The sequence below is a fragment of the Carica papaya genome, chromosome 8 (assembly GCF_054855325.1).
Source record: "Carica papaya isolate Zhongbai chromosome 8, ASM5485532v1, whole genome shotgun sequence".
In the NCBI taxonomy this organism is placed as follows: domain Eukaryota; kingdom Viridiplantae; phylum Streptophyta; class Magnoliopsida; order Brassicales; family Caricaceae; genus Carica; species Carica papaya.
The window spans coordinates 24,142,622-24,163,815 of NC_142316.1; the positions used below are offsets into that span (position 1 = coordinate 24,142,622).

Below are 21,194 nucleotides of genomic sequence, written 5' to 3' on the forward strand. Positions count from 1 at the left end.
AACTGTTTGTGCATGTGCGCACGCACAGTGCCCAGCACTCACATGAGCAAATAGTTTTCTTGTCGGATTTCTCCTGCAAGCTGGTTTTCTTCCGTTTTGCCATTTTTTGATTTTTTTTTAAATTTTCTCTTTGAAATAAAATTAAAATAGTTTAAAATATTTTAAAATAAAATAAAAACAAAATTAATAAAATAAAAAATAAATTAATAAATATAAATAAAAATAGATCAAAATAATTAATCTCAAGAAATATTAAACATTGTAAATTAACTTAAGTTTACGGCTAAAGGCCCAAATAAATAGAGTTTCCTAATCATTTTAGCACAGTGATAGGCGGGGTGTTAGATCCCTCCCACCTAAAATTATTTTGTCCCCAAATTTGTCTCAAATAAGTCTCGATATTTTTTCCTCATTTCGTCCTCTAATTCCCATGTCGCTTCTTTCGAGGTGTGATGCTGCCAATGTACTTTCACCATGGGAATCATCTTGTTACGTAAGACCTTATCAGTCAACCCAAGAATTTCAAGAGGAACCTCCTCATAGGTCATATCGGCCTGTACTTGTACCTCATCACGTGGAATAACACGAGAAGGATCAGGGTGGTACTTCTTAAGCATCAAGACATGGAAGACATCATGTAAACCCGCGAACTCTAGAGATAATGTGAGGTGGTAAGCCACGGGTCCAATGCACTCGACAATCGAAAAAGGTCCCACATAACGAAGGCTCAACTTCCCTCTCTTTCCAAACCGCATCGTACCTTTGTAGGGGTAAACTTTAAGGAAAACTTGATCTCCCACGGCAAACTCCAAGGATCGCCTACGATTATCGACATAAATCTTTTAGCGGCTTTGGGTAGTTACCAAATTCTTGCGGATGATTAAGATCTTCTCTATGGTCTCCTGAATGAAGTGTGGTCCTAAGTGGCGTTGGTTCCCGATTTCACTCCAGCAAGTAGGGAAATGATAAGGCCTTCAATTCAAAGCTTCATACGGGGCCATACCAATGCTGGAATGATAACTATTATTATAAGCAAATTGACAAAGAGGAAGATACTCATACCAGTTATCACCAACGTTAAGAACACAAGCACGTAACATGTCTTCCAATGTCTGGATCGTACGCTCAAGCTGACCATCCGTCTGGGTATGATAAGTGGTGTTGAAGTACAACCCAGACCCCAAAGCTTCTTAGAAGCTGTCCCAAAAGTTAGAGGTGAACCGAGGGTCGCGGTCAGATACAATGGACGAGGCAACTCCATGAAGTCGAACAATCTCATCAATATATAGGCGGGCTAACTTACTGGTGGAGTTCGTGGTTCGAATAGGCAGGAAATGGGCAGTCTTGGTCAGCCTATCTATAATGATTTAAATGGCATTTCGACTAGAACAAGTCCTGGGCAATCCGATGACAAAAATCATAGTCATGTGCCCCCATTTCCATTCGAAAATTAGAAGACTCTGTAGCAAGCCACCGGGTCTATGATGTTATGCCTTTATCAGTTAACAAGTTAGGCATCGGTAGACGTAGTCAACTATATCATTCTTCATTCTTGGCCACCAATATTGTCATTTCAAGTGCTGGTATATCTTGGTACCTCCAGGATGAATGGATAACTTGGAAGTATGGGCGATCTTGAGTACATTGATGCATACTACATTGGGGACCCAAATTCAGTTTTGGAATCTAAATAATCTGTCATTAGAGATTCTAAAATCAGTAGATTCGTTCAAAGTGAACTTACCCGGGTTCTTGATGAGTTCTGGGTTTGTGGCTTGTGCTTCCCAGATCTTCATAAAGAGATCCAGCAAGGATCGAATCTAGGAAAGGTAGGTGCCTTTGCCATAATAGTTAAGGCGGAGTGATTGCACAATGTCCATCATCTTCTAACTAGAGGCTATGGCTTGGGTCAGTAAACAGGCTTTCATCGACTTAGAGCATCGGTGACTACATTCCCTCTCCCGGGGTGATAAATGATTTGATAATCATAATCCTTCAGAAAATCTATCCAGTGTCTTTGCCTCATGTTTAACTCCTGTTGTGAAAAGATGTATTTGAGACTCTTATGGTCAATGTAGATTTCAAAAGTCTGACTATACAGGTAATACTGCCATATCTTCAAGGCAAAGATAATGGTTGTCAGCTCCAGGTCGTGGGTAGGGTAGTTTTGCTCATGAACTTTGAGCTATCGGGATCCAAAGGTGACTTCTCTACCATGTTCATCAAGACACACCCCGAACCAATATGAGATGCATCACAGTAAACTTAGAATCTCCCGTCATTTTTTAGGAGGATCAATAGAGGGGCAGAGATAAGATGGCGCTTTAGCTCCATGAAGCTTTCACTATATGCATAATTCTAAATGAATGGTACACGCTTTCTGGTGAATCGAGTCATGGGTGCAGCAATCTTGGTAAATTCGTCAATAAATTATTGGTAATAGCCTACTAAGCCGAGGAAACTACGTACCTCAGCCACATTGGCGGGCAAACTCCAGCTGGTTACTGATTCCACCTTAGACAAGTCTACAGTCTTCACTTGAGATTACATGACCGAGAAAAAAAACTCGATCCAACTAAAAGTAGTACTTGCTTAGTTTTGAAAGGTAATTTTTAGAATATCTTCCTCTTTAACTCTCAACTGGTGGTACAAAATTCTAAGATCGATCTTAGAGAAGACCGTGGCACGTTGTAATTGATCAAAGAGATCATCGATCCGAGGTAAGGAATACTTGTTTTAACAGTCACTCAGTTGAGTTGCCTATAGTCCACACAGAGTCGAAGGGTACCATCCTTTTTCTTCATAAACAACACCAGAGTGCCCTAAAGAGAATGGCTAGGGCGAATGAATTTCTAGGTGATAATATTAGAAAGCTAATGTTCTAACTCTGTTAACTCAGTGTGACTCATGCAATACGCGGGCTTTGAGATTAGCTAGGTTCCAGACAGTAATTCAATCAGAAACTCTAGCTCACGTGGGGGAGGTAGACCAGGGAGTTCGATGGGAAAGACATCATGAAAATTGCAAACAATGGGTATAGAACACACAGCAGGATCAGTATCCATATTCTTGTTCATTCATTTGTTAGAAATAAAAATCATAACAACAACTTTTATTTCTTTTTCGGAGTTCGTAAGGTTACAATTTTACTTTCACAGTCTATTATAGCTTTATACTTTTTCAACCAATCCATTCCTAATATTACATCAAATCCTACAAAATCTAATAGTATCAGGTTTATACATACTTCTACCCGTGAAGTTTTTATCCTACAGTCCTTATATACACAATGAGCCTCTAGTAGTCCTCTAGAGGGAGTTTCCACTACTAACGTTTTTCCTAAAGCCTATGGTCTAAATTCTAAATTACAAGCAAATGCACAAAAAATAAAAGAGTCAGTTGCACTAGTATCGATCGAAGCCTTGGTAGGAGTATTATGAATAGAAAGCATACCCTGGATGAGAACAAGAGTAGGAAAGACTTTAGATTCATCTAAGTGGTACACTCAACCTTGTGCTATGGGTCGGGCTACATCCTTCAGTCATTGAGGGCAGTCTTTTATAAGGTGTTGGGTGCTTTCGCACTGATAGTAAGCGTTATTGATACACTGACAATGCAGGTCACCATACGAGCAACCACAATATTGACAAGGTTGGTTAGCTCGGGCAGGTGGAGATATAGGTGGGGGCAGGGTAGGAGGAAGGGCAATTTTGGTTCATTTGTTACGAGGGTTACTTATTGAGTCAGGCAATCTTTTTCTAAGCTATTGGGGTTGTTGTTGGGCACGAACTGCAAAGCATTGCTGCTTAGTCAAGATAAGATATTCTACTAACTGGGTATGTTTAAGCACCTCTGCATACCAGCTGGCCCTCAGCATCGCAACCCGATCATAAATGTTGGCACGAAGGCCTTCGAGAAACTTCCTAGCTTTTTGGCTTTCGGGGGTGACCATCAAAGGGGTAAACCTAGAAGTTGAACAAATTAGGCTGCATAATGAGCTACAGACAAGCTTTCTTAATGGAGGTCATGAAATTTCTCCTCTTTTTTTTTTGAACATAAGCAAGGAAGAAGTTATCAAAGAAAGCATCCATGGAAACTTCCCAAGTAGTAAGGGTAGGCATGACTTCTTTCTTAAGTCGCCACCAATGTTCGATTTTCCCGTTTAACATGAAGGCTACAAGAGGGACTTTTTGTTCTTCGGTCAGGTCTAGTACAAAGAAGAGCTTTTCTATTTGTAGGATCCAGACTTCAGCTACTAAAGGATCAGAGCCACCTTCAAAGTGTAGGGGGTTAAGTTTCTTAAACTCAGCTATATTGTGGGAGATAGACTGATATGTGTTTCGAAATTCAGGGGCAGGAGGTGGACGAAGGTTGGCCTGGTTTTGTCCTGCGACTGTAGTTAATCCTTGAATGGCTCGAAAAAGTTCTGGAAATTCAGCCCTAGTTGGATGATTTGGGGCTTCAAGTCCTTCAATACACTCTACGGATGGTCTTCCCCATGTCATTCCTACAAAAGAAAGGAAGACACGAGTTGGAGGTTTAATTTTTAAAAAGAGGACATTTTTCTTCCCTAGATACTCTAAAAAGGTTTATCTATCTTAGGCCTCTGTGCAAGGGATTTCTTCTACAAAATTCTACTCTGATACCACCTGTGAAATCCCAAGTGCCAATTAGGGCAAATGGGTGTCAGATACAGATTCAGAATAACAAGTGCATAATAATATTTATGCAGTGGAATTAAACCTTAACAAATCCCTTATAAATATATATAATGTTCTAAATACATACATCACTAAGGCCAGAAGTGGCAATAAAATACAAAACATAAGGGCCACTTCTTTTACTATACTACTGGAATTCATCAGAGTGTGGGAACCGTCATGTACTCAGACTTGTCGATCCACGGGATCCTCATAGACTTCCAAGGGTAGGTCTGCCTGTGGTTCCTCATTTTCTTCCTCATCTGGCGGGGAGAGGGGATGGAAAGAGTGAGTTCCATATGCTTAGTAAGAAAAATAGTATTAAATTAACATCGTAAGATTTCAAAAGTTTATGACTTTATCTCATCGTCTAGCTTACTTGCTGACTTAACTCATCATTAGAAAAGGAAATCATTTATTTGAATATCAAAATAGTACATCAGCACAGAAAATCAAATATACACATATCATACCAAATAATAGAGAAAATCAAATAAATCATGAAATACACAGATATTTCGTGTCATGTTTTGTGAAGTCGTTACAAACTTCCATCTCTGAGGGCAGATACAGATTTTCAACTACCTAAGTAGAATGACTAGATCATATATAGATACGACAATTTGCTCAGGCTCACTTCCATGGTACAATCTATGATCACAACCGTACCAACCATAGTGGTCCTAACAGATATTTATAGTCACAACATTACTTAGCCACGAGTGACCCCTACAGATAGTGCGATACCACTCTCGTCAGAGGGCACGCCATCATCCACTAGGAGTGATCCTCTTAAGTCTTTATAGACCAGATAGGGGAGGGAGAAATAGATACCATGAAGGGCAAGAGGAACAAATACCCCTTAGAGATAAAAGCCTAACGAGACACTTGATGTAATATGTATATTAATCTAGACATACTTCAGACCACACAGGGTTATCTGTTCTCTTTTTCTTTTTCCCTTTTTTCTTTTTCTTTTTATTATTTTAGACTACATTTTACATTTATTACATACAAATTCATTAGATGTTAGTAATTCAAATAACATGCTTGAAAATCAGAACAATTTGACTCATTTGAACATAGAGGCATGTAAAACAGAAAAAATAACAATCATATTAAATTTTTTTTATCTAAAAATACTTCTTAAGATGTTAAAAGTAATACTAGATTTCTTATTGAAACCTTGATGTTTTCTTCTTCACTATTTTCCTTTCTTTCTCTTCTTCTCTCATTATTTTACTCTCTCACTCTCTCTAAATCTTGAAAAATGTAAGAAATGGAACAGTGGAGAGGAAGGGAAGGGAAGGGAAATTTATAGAATTTTAGAATCATTGGATTCATGCCAAGTGGTAAAATCCGGTGAAGAGAGAGGAGAAAAAGATTCTTGGCACGAAAAATGAGGGAGGAAAATTTCCTCCACTAGTGGCGGCATTGCACTGTCCAAGGCAGTGACATAATAATTAAATCAAAATAAAATTAGATAAAACTAAATAAAATTAAGCAAAATCAAAATAAATAAAAATTGGTATAATTTACAAATTACGATAATAAACTGTAGAATAAAATAAATGAGTTCAGTGTGGCCTTAAGGCTCGAATAATTAGGGTTTTTCCAAATAAAAATTAAGCACAGTGGTGAGCAGGGTGTTACATTATGTGTTAATGCAAGTTTATATTACATGTATGGATAAATAATAAAGCATATATGATGACATGATTAAGTGATGAAGCATGATGTTGTATCATAACCATGTGAATCAATTATTGATGTTGGCATGCATGGTATTTAAATGACATGATTCATTAGGCTTTTTATCTCTAAGGGCTTCTATTTTTCCCCACATCTGGTCTGAAAAGATATGAGAGCACCGCTCTATGTGGATGACGGCGTACCCTTTGACAAGAGTGGTGACACGATATGATTGTAAGGGTCACCTTTGGCGACGTACAGCCATGACTATATTTTACATGTAGGACCACTATGGTTGCCATGACTGTGGTCATAGATCATGTCGTGATTTAGAAAGCCATAAATGTGTTGCGGTTTAGCAAGCCAAAAATTGCTGAAATGATATGAAATAAATTGGTCATTCCACATTAGTCAACAATCCGTATTGCCATCAATAGACGGAAGTCGAAATGACTTTGTGTGAGAATAAAATAAAAATAAGACAAAAGTATGACATGATTTATTTGATTTTTTCTATTTAATCACGACATAATTGACATGATTGACATGAATGATATGATTGAGATAATTTGATTTGATTATGATATTATTTGACATGATTGACTTGATATTGACATTTTCTTTAAATAAACTAAACTATTTTCATAATTATTGAGATTGACCTCCGACATGATTTTTGATCGTAAGTAAATAAGGCACCAATTTTGAGTTTAATTACTTTTAAAATCTTAGTGATGTTACTAAAATACTATTTTTTTTACTAAGTATATGGAACTCACCCCTTTCCATGAACCACCCCTCAAATGAGGACGATATCGTTGACCTTCCTATTATATCCTTTGAGGATCCCATGGATTCCTGAATCATTTCAAGTTTTGTTCTGCACTCCGATGAGTCCAACTTTTGTATAAGCTTCTATTTAATTTTATTTTGCCTCAGTATTGTAAGATTTGGAACTCTATTATTATTTTATTAGGGATGATAATCTTTTATTCCACTACATATAATTATAAATGTACTCGTATATGTTTTTGTATCAGACACCCTTATGACTTAATTAGTATTTGGGATGTCACATTACCAACGTCTGAAGGTAATTTTGAGGCATTAAAAATATTAAAAGCTACATGTTCATCCCCTACTCACAATGTTAATTTACTATCATGTGTATCGATTAATGTTCTAGCCATTGCAAAGAAGGGTCTTGCAAGTATGAGTGGAATTGCTTTATCGACTTCCATGTCCAACACCACAAAGTCGATAGGGAATATGAAGTTCTCCACCTATAATAACATATTCTCTATTATTCCCAAGGGGTTTCTCATTGATCTATCCACCAATTACAATAAAAATGTTGTGGGCTTCACCTCACCAATACTTAGCTTTTTGAATACATAATAAGGCATTAAATTAATACTAGCACCAAGATCACAAATAGACTTTACTAAAATCAAAATTGCCAATATTTCACAGTATAGTAAAACTCCTTGGATCTTTCACTTTAGGAGGTAGTTTATTCTAAATGATGGTGTTGCACTCCTTTATAAGCATAATAGTCTCACGGTCTTCCAAACTCCTCTTCTTTGATATAATTTCCTTAAGAAACTTCACATAACTTGACATTTGAGAAAGTGTCTACGCAAAAGGAATATTAATGTGAAGTTTTTTAAATATATCAAAAAATTTAAGAAAATCCTTATTTTCATTGTGTTTTTTGAGCCTTGTGGAAATGGAACAAGTGGCACATAGACTTGAGAACATCTTGTTTTTTCTCCTCTTCATGCTCTTTCTTTGCCTTCTCTACCTTTTCCTCTTTGGTTTCCTCATCATTTCTTAGATCTTCCAACCACTCCTCACGGCCATTGCTTTAACATGTTCTTTTGGATTTGTTTCGGTCTTACCCATAAGGTACCTTGAGCTCTCCCATTAATCATGTTTGCCAATTGATCCGTTTGGATTTCTAGGTTTTTTATCAAAGCTTGCTGGTTCTGCAACATTAATTATTGGTTCTCAAATTATTGCTTCGGTCTGTGTTACAAACTCAATTTTGTCTTTGTGAATAGTTGCGATCATATCTTCGAGTGAGGGCTTCTTTTTTTGAGGCTAAAATTCTAAGGGATGCTCGATAACATTCTGTTGATCCCTCTATAAAAAATTTGGATGATTTCTCATCTTAAGGTTTTTTATGTTGGAGTATTGGTTGTATGGTGGCCTACCTTGTCCAACTCTAAAGCTCACTTGCTCCACCTTATGTCCTTGAAATGGTTATTCAAATAAACCATACACATGAGAATTAACAACGTTAACACTTTTTTGATCAATTTTCTAAAATAAAGAATTACTTTAAAACATAAATCTCATTTAGTCTAGCATTTGTTTTGGTTTAAAATCTATTTATCAGTTACTGATAGTTTTTCTTGACTATCTCTTCCAGTAGTTCATAAGCATCATTTATGGGTTTCCCCATCAAAGCAACTCTAACAGCTTTGTCAATTATGATCCTAGTTTATTGGCTTAATCCATAGTAAAAAATTTAGACCAACAACCATTTAGGTAACCCATGATGAGGACACTTTTTAATCAACTCCTCGAATCGATCCCACGCCTCATACAATGTCTTTCTATCCATTTCATAGAAACTTGTGATATTGCTTCTCATCCTTGTCATCTTGACTTGTGGGAAACTTAACTAAAAACTTTTGAGATAGGACTTCTCATGTAGTAACTGTACCTCCAAGAAGAAAATGCAACCAATTTTTAGCTTTTTCTTGAAGAAAAAAGAAAAAGTGTAAGTCTAATTGCATCATTAGAAACACTATTTTATTTAAAAGTATCACAAATTTCTAAAAAATTATAGAGATACATATTAGGGTTATCATTTGGTAAATCGCTCAAAGTGAATTAATGTTTGAATCATATGAATTATGGCGAGTTTGATCTTGAAATTGTTCGTGTAACACCTCAAACCTTTGCACTTTAACGTAATAGTTAAAATCTATTTAAAAATTTCTATTAGAAATTAGTTTCTTGGTGTTTTAGATTATTAACATTTCTGCATTTTAATTTTATCATGTTTTATTTTTAAAGTGGTATTTGCTTACTTATATTATTAAACTTGATTTTTAGTTTTCAAAAAATAGGAGAAAAAGAGGAAAAAAGAAGAAAAACTAGAAAAATGGGAAAAATCCCCAAAAATTCCCAGAAGTGACCATGACACTATGTGATGTCACATCACAAGGGAACTCGTGTGTTCACTTTCACACTGTGTGTGCACGCTGCTCTCTGTGCATAGTAAGGCATGCCTACGCCCACAGCAGACAGCATGATGCGCCGACACGTGCAGTTTGCGTGCTGTTAGCTGCACACTGGCACACCCTGCATACGGACGTGACAAGTGGCGGTCACGTCCCGTCTGCAGCATGTTGCCCACGCGGTGTGGGTCCTACCACCAACCACTCATCCTCAACCACTCGCCACATGTACCATTGGATTTTTGCCACTTAGTGAGCATCCATAGCCCTCTAAAATCTATTTAAAGCCCCTATTCTCCTCATTTGCAGACACATCCATTTCTTCTCTTTTTCCACCATTTTTTATCTTTTCATTATTAGAATTTAAGATAAAGAAAGAGTGAAAGTTAGAGAGAGAAAGAGACAAGAAAGATAAAGGAAAGTAGGAGTTTTAAGAGCTCGTTCGAGAATTACTAGAAGTCCTTTTCTCCCCTTTATAAAGACTAATCGACTCAGTTTTGATAAAGGATTCTTTTGGTATTTTATCTTATATTTCTAAGTGCATTTTCTTGAAAGAGTAATTTAAATATTGAATGATATTTTGATGCATGGACTTTTATGATGATTGACGATTGGTTGAGTATGATGATTTTGATGCATAAATCTCTATGTTGATTTACTAATCCTCATTCGAATATGAACTATGAAAGTATTGAGCATGATGCATGTAGGTTGACCCATCGCTTTACCATTTGGCATGGTGAAGAGGGTTATTCTAGTGGATCTTGATTCAAGAGGATAACCCAAAAATTAAGTCTGGGTAAATGGATCTTTGGCCAAATATGTATTTAGATCCCCAGTGGGATCTAAGCATGAGACTATTATATTAACATCAACTATAAAAGAGAAAATAATGAAAATTCTTTTAACTGTTATCTCTAAAGAGTTTCTGTCTCTTCCTGTTTTGAATATGAAATATTAGCGAACCACTCCCTATGAATGATCGACGTTCTCTCTGACGAGAGTGGACTCGCGATATGATATGTAGGGCAAAAGTGGCAACGTACGACTCTTGTCATAGTTTATACCTAATATGGAAATGAGACCGACTTGACATGGAAATAGAATTGATTGGTCATTTACAGTGGTAGTTGGAGATTCCCACTGTTGGAACGGCTTCACATAGAGGTAAGTAAAATACTTAATAAGACACAAACATTATTATAATAGTTTTTCGACACTCTATGGTGATTTTGTATGATGGTTCTTCTATTTTATCCTGATCATGTTGTGTTCTTAGTTGATTCAACTAGTTTCTATTGCAATGCTTGTTTATGATTTTACTCTATCTTTCTGATAACCATATGCTTTTCTAAAGAAAATAATGGTCTTTTCTAAGTATTTGAATTGGGCTTGCCCTCTAAAGACATCTGACTTAAGTTATTTACTTGAGGAATAACATTTTATTCTAAAAGTTAATCACTTTTATAAACCTTAGCTATGTGATTTATATACTGTTTTCCTTACTGAGTTTACATGGAACTCACCCCTAATCCATGCTGCCCAGAGGATGTGGAAGTTGAGAAATTGTTCTCCGGATTGCCTCTTGAAGCTTGTTTGGACTCGTTCACAGATCTTTAGTGGATCTCTACGATATAATTTGAGTGGAATATGTTCGTCCACACTCTAATATAGTATTTTGTAAGAACTCTATCTTTTGTGTTTTGATACTTAGGGTTGCCAACTTACCTCTGATGTAAATATTAACCCAAAATACTTTTTAAGGAAATTCTATCTTTTGCTTCAATGATAAAAGTATTATTAGCACTTGTAACTACTCTTCTTTTTACTCTTTATGTATTAGGGATGTTATAGTTCGCATTGGCACTCTATTCAACTATGCCAGATGAAGATTAAAAGAGGAGTATCAAAGTCTTTGAGTGCTCTTTTATTATTTTTGTTCAAAACATCCCCAACTCATCCATTTTCTTAATTTTCAGCCATCTCTAATCTTGTTTGCCTTTTTGGTGCTAATTGTTCCCCTCTTTCTTGATTCAGTTGTATAAAAGTCTTCTTGATTTCTAGATTTATTAGCAACAGTTCTGTATTTTTCGATCAGCTCATATACCAACTAAAAACAAGAAAGAAAAAGCGTAATGTACTAAAAAATTAAAATACAATTAAATTAAAATTAAGAAAATAAACTCTATATTAATAATAGACACCTTAGTATTGATATTGACACCAACAATCCCCGATAACAATGCTAAAAACTTGATAAACAAATTCGCAAGTCACGAAATCATTCAAGTAATACAGTGATAACACCTCAAACTGAAGAAGTGGCATGTTCAAGCCTTTGGCAAAGCTAGAGTAATTGGCATGAACCTTGGGCAAGGCCTATGCTAACTCATCAAACTGAAAACTTAGTGAATCTATTTGTGGCCCCTGCATTGTTGATCTACAAAAGATCATAAAGAATTTCTAGTTAAGATAAAGAGAAAGAAAATAAAATAAAATTTCATAAAATTAAAAATCTTGAAATTAAACAAAAACTTAAAGTAAAAAACACCAAGAATCGAATGGGTTGCCTCCCATTTAGCACCCTTATTTATTTTCCTAGGCTAGATATTTTAGTTTCTTTAGATGCCTTCTTTAGGATTGCTCAAGGTAAGTCCTTCGACCTATTGTACAAATAAATCCTTCATAGAAGGGCTTTAGATGATGACTAGTTACTTAAAAAATTTTATGGGTGTCCAAGATTTTGATCTTGACTACACCATGAGGAAATGTGTTACTGGTGATAAACAGGCCCAACCACCTTGAGTGTAGTTTCCTAGGAAACAACTTAAGGTGAGGATCGTAAAGCAAGACTTTTACCCTATTGAAAATTATTTTTTTAAGATAATCTGATCATGGAAAGCCTTTTTCTTCTCTTTATAGATCCTCGAATTCTCATAAGCATCATTTTAATTTTTCAAGTTCTTGTAGTTGTAACCTCTTGTGCTCCCCAACTTCTTTTATCTTCACATTGTAGCTTTTGATCACTTAGTAGGCTCTATGCTCCAGTTCAACAGGAAGGTGACAAGATTTGCTAAAGACCAAGTGGTATGATGACATTCCTATATGGGTTTTGAAAGTTTTTCTATAAGCCCATAATGCATCATCGAGTTGCACAATCCATCCTTCCTATTTAGGCTACTATATTCTCAAGGATTGGCTTCACTTCTCTCTTAGAAACTTCAACTTGCCTAGTGGTCTATGGGTTGTAAGCTATGGAGATGTGGTGAGTAACATGGTATTTCTTGAAGAGAGCTTCTACAGCCCGATTGCAGAAATGAGTTCCTCTATCACTTATGATTGCTCATGATATCCCAAACCTAACAAAAATATGAGTTTCGACAAAGCTCACAATAGTTTTAACGTCATCAGTTCGGGTAGCCTTGGGCTCCACCTATTTAGAGAAACAATAAACAACAAGTAGTATGTAGGAATTGCCAAAAGAGGAGGGGAACGGTCCCATAAAATCTATACCCCACACGTCGAAGATTTCATAAATCGGCATAGGTTTCAGTGACATTTGATCCTTGCAGCCTAAGTTTTTGGCTGTTTTTAGTAGTTTTCACATGTTTTATAATACATATATGCATCATAGAATAAAGAAGGCCAAAACAAACTAGATTCCAGTACCTTAAGGGTTGTTCGCTTTGGGCCAAAATGTTCTCCACAAGCATAAGAATGATCAAATTTCATAATGGAGGGGACTTTTACTTCTGAGACATAATGTCTAATGATCTAATCCACACAGTGTTTCCACAAGTAGGGATCATCCAAGACATAATATCTAGCATTTTTCTTGATTCTCTCTCTTTGCTCTGAACTGCTCATTTGGAAGTGCATTGGTAACTAAATAGTTAACAATATCAGCGTACCATGGTGTTGATTGACGAACTGAGAAGACATATTCATCTAAGAAATCACCTTTTAGTGGCAATGGCTCTTCACTAAGAGGTAGGTGGCTGATGTGGTCAGCAATGGGATTCTCCAGACCGTTTTTATCCCGTATTTCCAAGTCAAACTCCTGTAGAAGGAGTATCCATCGAATTAGTCTCAATTTTGTCTCTTTCTTCTTGAGTAGCTACTTTAAAGCTGCGTGGTATAAAAACACAATTACTTTAGTATAAAGGAAATAATAATGAAATTTTCTTTTCAAGGTAAAGACGACAACCAAAATTTCCTTTGTGGTGGTTGAATAATTGATTTGAGCATTCTCACGAGTTCTTGAGGTGTAGTAGATCACATGAGGGTCCCCCCCTATCCTTTGACCTAGGACTACACCCACAGCTTGGTTGTTGGCATCACACATAATCTCAACTGGCAGTGCCCGGTTTGATGGCTACATGATTGGTGCTGACACCAGCTTCTCCTTGAGTATATCAAATGCTTCCTTACAGGATGCATAAAACTCAAACACCACTTCTTTTTATAGCAGCTGACATAGAGATTGGGTAATCTTAGAGAAACCTTTAACGAAGTGTCGATAGAATCCTGTATGTCCAATAAAAGATCGCACTTCTCCTACACTCACGGGGTAAAGTAGGGATTTAATTACATCAATTTTTGCCTTGTCTACCTCTATCCTTTTTTAAGACACAACATGTCCTAAGATTAATCCCTAATCTATCATAAAATGTCGCTTTTCATAGTTCAAAACAAGGTTAGAGTCAAGGCATCGCTTAAATACCTTCGTTAGGTTGATGAGGCATTCATCAAACGAATTAACATGAACCGTGAAATCATCCATAAACACCTCTATTATACTCTCTAAAAATAAAAATAAAAATACTGATTATGCACCTTTGGAATGTTGTTGGAGTGTTGTTAAGGTCGAATGACATCCTTTTATAGGTATAAGTGCCAAAGGGGCAGATGAAAGTTATCTTTTCTTGATCTTTGGGTGCAACAAGGATTTGGTAAAAATTCGAACAACCATCAAGACAATAATAGTGTGTTCGGCTTACCAAACATTCCAACATTTGATTAATGAAATGAAGGGGGACGTGATCTTTTTTGGTTGATGCATTCTGTCTCTTGTAGTCTATACAAACCCTTCAATCATTCTATACTCTAGCGGATACCAACTCACCATCATGGTTTTCAATCATTGTTATTCCTATTTTCTTTGACACTAGCTGCATTGGTCCTACCTATTTACTCTCTAAAATTGGATAGATGACTCCAGCATAAAAAAGTTTCAAGATTTCTTTCTTCACAACCTCCATCATGGACAGGTTCAGGCGTCTCTATGCTTATCTGCTCGACTTGCTATCTTTCTCCAGTAATATCCTATACATGGACATGGAAGGTGATATCCCTTTTATATCAACTATGGTCCATCCAACTTCTTTTTTATGATCCTATAGCACCCTAATTAACTTATCCATTTCTATTATACTCAACTTGTTGGAAATTCTTACCGAAAGAGTCTCTCATTCTCCAAAGAACACATATTTCATATGTTCGAGCAATGGCTTCAACTCTAGCTTCGGTGCCTACAAAATAGAAGGTGGAGGCTTCATATGAGAGATAGGAAGATTAATGTTCAGTGCATTACCCTTTTGCAATTTAAGCGCCTCTAATTCAAACACTATTTCTTGCATATTTCTTTTAGCAAAAAATCTTATTCCAAAGTCCCTAAGTTGTCCACATTCAAATTATTACAAATCACAACATTTAGCTCATCACCATGACATAAGTTAAAGCATTTTTTATTTGTAGAATCTATGACATCCACACTATATACATAGGATACATCACTAAGGTATATCATGGCATCATAAATGTTAAATTTCATAACTTCTCCATCAAACTCCATGGTGAGTGTACCATCATGTATGTATATTTTTATCTTAGTTGTACTATGGAAAGACCTACCTAACAAAAGATCAGAAGAGTTAGATAATTTGTCATCTTCCATGTGTAACACATAAACATCAGCCGAGAAAATAAGATTGTCCACTTGGGTCAGTACATCCTCTAGAACTCCCTCAGGGTAGACAACTGACCTATAAGCTAGTTGAATGATGATACCTATTTCCTTCAACATACTTGTATTTAGCTTGGAATAAATGGACAATGGCATTATATTTATTAAGGCTCTTGAATCACACATAGCCTTCTTTATACCTAAGGTAACTATTTTACAAGAGGTTGCAAATATACCTTGGTCCTTGCACTTGGGGGTAGTTTTCTCTGAATTATAGCCGAGAGATTCTCCCTTAGACTAACCATTTCATTATAGCTCAGCTTCTTTTTGTTGGTGGATAGTTCCTTTAAAAATTTTTATACCGAGGTACCTATTTAATTGCATCAATTAAAGGAATATTTAACTTCACCTTATGAAAGTTTTCTAGGATTTCTTTGTCTTCTTTCTCTTTCTTTGATTTTACAAACCTTTCTAGGAAAGGTAGACTGATTGTAAATAGTGTTACCTGGTCATAATCTTATTTTATTTTATCTATCTTGTCATCAACTACAACTTCTAGCTCTGTGCCTTTCTGTAAGCCTTGCCCAAAGGTTACCCAACAAAGATTTTCCAATAGCTCTTTGCCACCTCATAGTGTGATAGCACTCACACTGGGTATTGGGTTTACCTTAGCTTGATATGGTAGTTTTCCTTGAGATTCCAGCTTACTCATGTACACTACCAGCTAACTTGGGTCTCAAAATTCTAAATGCTCGCTCTTGTCTCCTATTGAAACTGTTGAGTATTAGTAGCAAGAGATTTGACAATTTCTTCGAGCGACGTACCTTATTTTAGAGGTACCGCTTGTTGTTGTAGAGGTGGTCTTGGCTTCTACTGTTGGAAGTTTTGATGTCTTGCTCCATAACTTAAGTTGGGATGATCCCTCCATCCCGAGTTATAAGTGTTGGAAAAAAGGTCATACCTTCTTTATGGTTGGTTCAAGAATCCTCATATTGCATAAACACATTGTTGGTTATCTTCTTGTAGCGTAGGACACATGTCTATAGGATGTACAGAATGCACATATATTCCATAAAATCTATCTCGTTGAGTGGTTTTCTGCAACCATGTTTTGCATTGATGAGGTTCTGAATTGCTATGAAGTGGCAACCATGATTGCTATCAGATCTCTAGCCTATCGAGGCATCTTGTCCATTATGACTCCACCACTAGCTACATCCCACATCATTCTTTCCACAGGCAACAGTTTTTCACAAAAGTAGTGTATAAAGGACTATTATGAGATGTCATGTTTAGGGCAGCTTGCGCACAACCTCTTAAATCTTTCCCAATAATCATAGAGACTCTTTGAATCCTTTTGCTTGACTCTGCACATCTTCCTCCTTATCCTAGCAGCTCACGAAGTAGGGAAACATCGATCTAAGAATAACTTAACTATGTCTATCCATGTGGTGATTGAGTCAGAAGGCAAGTAGAACAACCAATCATTGGCTACATCATCCAAAGAAAAGGGGAATGCCCTCAATTTAATATGGTCTTTGGACACTCCTTATGGTTTCATACTTGAGCACATGACATGGAATTCTTGTAGGTTTTTGTGTGGATTTACAATCTCCAATCCTCGAAACTTGGGCAATAAGTGAATAAACTCAAATTTTAGTTCTAACACTATGTCCAGATCTAGACAAGTGATGCAAAGAGGCTGTTGATTTATAGGCAGTGCTTCCAACTCTCTCAGTGTGTGTCCCTTGACAATCTACTTTGTTTTTGCTTCAAGTTCAGTGGCTATATCATTAACTTCAAGAACTGTATTCACTGACATACTTTCCTCTTCAGCTTAGTCTATTTCCTTAAGCTTTTGGCAGTCTTCTCGATTTCTTGATCGTAAAGAAGATGTTCATCATGATCAAACTTGCTCATAAAAAGAATTAAATTAGTTTACTTCAATTCTTCGACAACGGTGTCAAAATTGATGGGTGTCGAATCCAACAAAAATAAACATATCCTGTCAATAACTTAAATTTATAGTAGCAGTGAATATGATCAAATCCATAAAGAATTGAGAACTAATATCTCTCACAACCAACTATAAAAGTAAAAGCTGGGGGTTTTCATTTTGGATCAAAGGAATTAAAATAAAAATAAAAAATTTGAAGTAATCAAAACATAAAGTAATTAAACAAACTAAAGAGTAGAAAAGCAATTACAAGTGAGTTCTAGTTAAAGAAGCAATATCAGCTTCAATTTACAGGATTGATCATTGATATAAAGATAATTCATACCAACTTCCAATAAACCAGTTCTAGGTGTCAAAGATACTTCTAACAATCAATCTTTCCTTAATCCTATATTAACTAAGAGATGCTCATTGATTAACCCTTGCTAATAAACAACCCCAGAGACGCTCCTAGAGTTTAGTTTACTAATAACATTAAGAGCAAAAAAGACCCGATTCTAACCAATGAACTCAACCGTGCAGTTCATTCAAATTAGATTATATATCCTCTTAGTGGGACATTAATTTACCACAAGCATCAAGACACCCTGAACAATTATGGGTTCAGGAATCCTGAATGTTGAACAAATAAAAAATAACAATGTTTGTATGCGCAACCAGATATACAAATACTGAAGTTAAATAAGAATAAAAGTAAAATAATTCAATCTCACAATCTTGAAGCTGAAACTTCAATTAAATCTAATCCTAAAAATTGTAATGCTTAGGCACTCATGTTTAGTTTAATACACCAGCAAATTATTTTGAGATCAACTAAAGAAATTATAGAAAGAATAATTGAGAAGGATGAAGTCTGCTTGTTGCTTTCTGGCTGCCACTCTTCTATGTTTTGCTTCCTATTTAAAAGATGAGGGTGGATTAGGGTTTCCTATTGTGGAGGTAGGGTTTTCCTTAACCATTTTAACCTCTCTTTCTACTTTTCAAAATCATCCTTGCTTGATTCATTTTCCTTTTTCTAGGTAAAAATGGTACTTTCTTTAAATATAAAGGAATACTGAAACATTAATATCTACTGTTGCTGCTAGGGTGTAAGCCTTGCCCAAGGCTTGGTCATGCATGATGACTCTATGTGCCAAATCAGTTCTGCTACACTATTTTTCGAATATTGAGTCTTATCTTCCTACCTTCATAAAAAATTAGAAAAATCCCTTAAGTTAAGCAGTAACTAACTCAAATATGCACTCAGTCTAACCAATAAAAGTGACATTTATGCACACTATCATGGACCCCAACCTCTCCTTGGCTGTGAGACCCAATAACTTCCTTATCTGGAGCACCTTCCAGATGTGTAGTTGTTATCCAACCTCAGTCACTGACTTCTGGCCCTGGAAAAATTCATCAGGGGTTTTCCTCACCCTATTACATGATTACTTCCATCCTTTAGGGACGTAGGACTGTTGTTTATCTTTTCCCACATCATATGTTATCAAACTTTTAGCCACATTTTTTATTACAAAAATTATATATTATAATTTACACATCATAAACTTTCCATAAATACTAAGATCATATGATTTGGATGAGAATTAAGGGAGTTATGAAATTTTGAATATTTAAAGATGTTATGGAACAAATTCCAACAACAATTTTAAGCTTCTAAATCTCCTTTTTTTAAGAACCTTTTTGGTTAACTTTTTATTCTAAGTTATATGTTACATGTCTATTTTAAGAGTATATAAGATTCATTTTCCAATTTGATCAATGCTAAGGGAACTAAATCCTTGAAAATTTGTTTTGCATTATATAATGATGAAATTTTGAATCCTAATTTTGATAGATGATTTCAAGATCTAAAATAGATAAAGTTATGTCTGAATTTGGTGAAATTATAGATTTTATTAATAGATTTCATATTAGAATCTATTAGATTATAAGGGAAGGATAACTTTTGAGAGTGATAGATTTAAAAAAAAAGTTTAATTAATCCTAAATTAGAATTTGATCAGTAATCTACCTAGATACCTTTTGATGTGATCCTAGATAGCCCAAAAGTTTACCTTAAGGATTCTCGCAGGTCCCAGCTCAAGCATAATAGGCCAAGATCGTTCAGTGAAGGCCTGAAGCCCAAAAAATGACCTGCAGGAGTGGGGAATCATGGAACAAGAAAGAAAGCCCATTATTGGCCCAACCTAAGAAGGCCTAAGGGCCTCACAACCAGTGAGACAACCTGCCAAGGTAGGACGTGCAAATAAGCAACTTTGTGCGCATGTGCGGGCATAAATATGCACGAGAGAGGAAGACCTGCACATGCGGGGACGTATCACATACAAAGCAGTGCACACATGCCAACAGCCCACTGCACACGCGCAGGCAAAGTGCATGCATGAAGCAGGTCTCGCGCACATGTGACATATGCAGGCTGGATGCGCTCACGTGAAGGGAGTCATGCTCGCATAAAAGAATTGTGCAAGCATTGTGTGCGTGTTGTAAGGCCTCAAGCACGCCGCATGCAAAGTAGATTCGTACAAACGGTGCACACGTGTAGGCTGTCTGTATGTCCGCCAACTCGCTCACATGAGGGCATGCTTTTCCACATGATTGGTATGATTAACATGGAGCTTTAGCTAATGGTAAAAATTTAGATTTCTTTTTTTATATTTTCCATGTTTTTTTAATTAAAATCACATGGGATAAAATCTACCTTATTTGATTAATTAGTTTTTTTATTACTTAAATGTAATTTTATCCCTTATGATTATTTAATTAATATTTTAAGTTCTAGATTGGGATAGATTTTATCTTTTAATAATTTTAATTATTTTTCAAGTCTTTCTAATCATTTAAAACTATTTTGAAAAAAGTCTATGTAAAGACTTTTACCACTAGGTTGTAACACACAATTCATAATATCAATTAAGAAGTTTTTGCTTAAATTAACTCTACTAATTTTTCAAGTTCTTTAAGCATCTTCAAGCTAGGAGCTTCAGACCGCTTAGTTCAGCAGGGAATCGGATCGACTTATCAAGTAAGTCCGTGGTGTCTTTCTCTATTCTTTTTTTTTTGTTTTTCTAGTTACTTAGATAAGCTTTCGATACGTCGACTGTGATTCCAATAGGGAGGGTTTATCTTAGGTAATTAAGTTTTGATTTACTAAATATAGTCCGTTTGAGGACAAAGTGTTTTCAATCCATGGAATAAACGCACTCCACCCCACATCATTTGGTATCAGAGCTTAGCCATTTGCTTTGAACCTACTATATTATTTTGCTTTACATTGTGTTTACACAATTACCAGTGAAAACACCTTATTGCTAACTTATTTTACTTGTGAAATTGCATCCTACTTGATTCTATCCTGTTTTTTTATTCAAGTGGTAGTTTTTTTTATATTGAGTCAAAAAAATAATAAAATTAAAAAATCAAAGAAAACCAGTTGCGCCCTGAAAGGAAACTTGAGTCATTATGTTGCATCATAAACAAAAGAATAAGAGTTGCCTACCGGTGAGAATAAAACGTCTGAGTTGTCAAAAGAAGAGTACCTCACACACTAGGTGTACACGAAAGCTATTGTTTTGCGTTTGCACGAGTAAGGAACATTAACTGTCTTTTCAAGACACTCGAAAACATTA

The 21,194-nt window shown here is 35.9% G+C and overlaps 1 protein-coding gene and 1 non-coding gene across 2 annotated transcripts; one reads left to right on the forward strand and one right to left on the reverse strand.

Annotated features, from left to right (window-relative positions):
* Positions 1-362: 362 nt before the first annotated feature.
* On the reverse strand, positions 363-755 carry LOC148252737 (uncharacterized). Its single transcript, XM_088210355.1, has one exon. The coding sequence runs from the start codon at positions 753-755 to the stop codon at positions 363-365; it is 393 nt and encodes a 130-aa protein (XP_088066481.1).
* Positions 756-8,947: 8,192 nt separating this feature from the next.
* LOC148252738 (small nucleolar RNA R71) lies at positions 8,948-9,054 on the forward strand. The gene has a single exon (XR_015815644.1). It is a non-coding gene; the product is annotated as a small nucleolar RNA R71 (small nucleolar RNA).
* The last annotated feature ends 12,140 nt before the right edge of the window (positions 9,055-21,194 follow it).

What these genes read in the sequence shown, in the direction of transcription:
- LOC148252737 (XM_088210355.1), bottom strand. Translation starts at nt 755, where the DNA reads ATGCGGTTTGGAAAGAGAGGGAAGTTGAGCCTTCGTTATGTGGGACCT.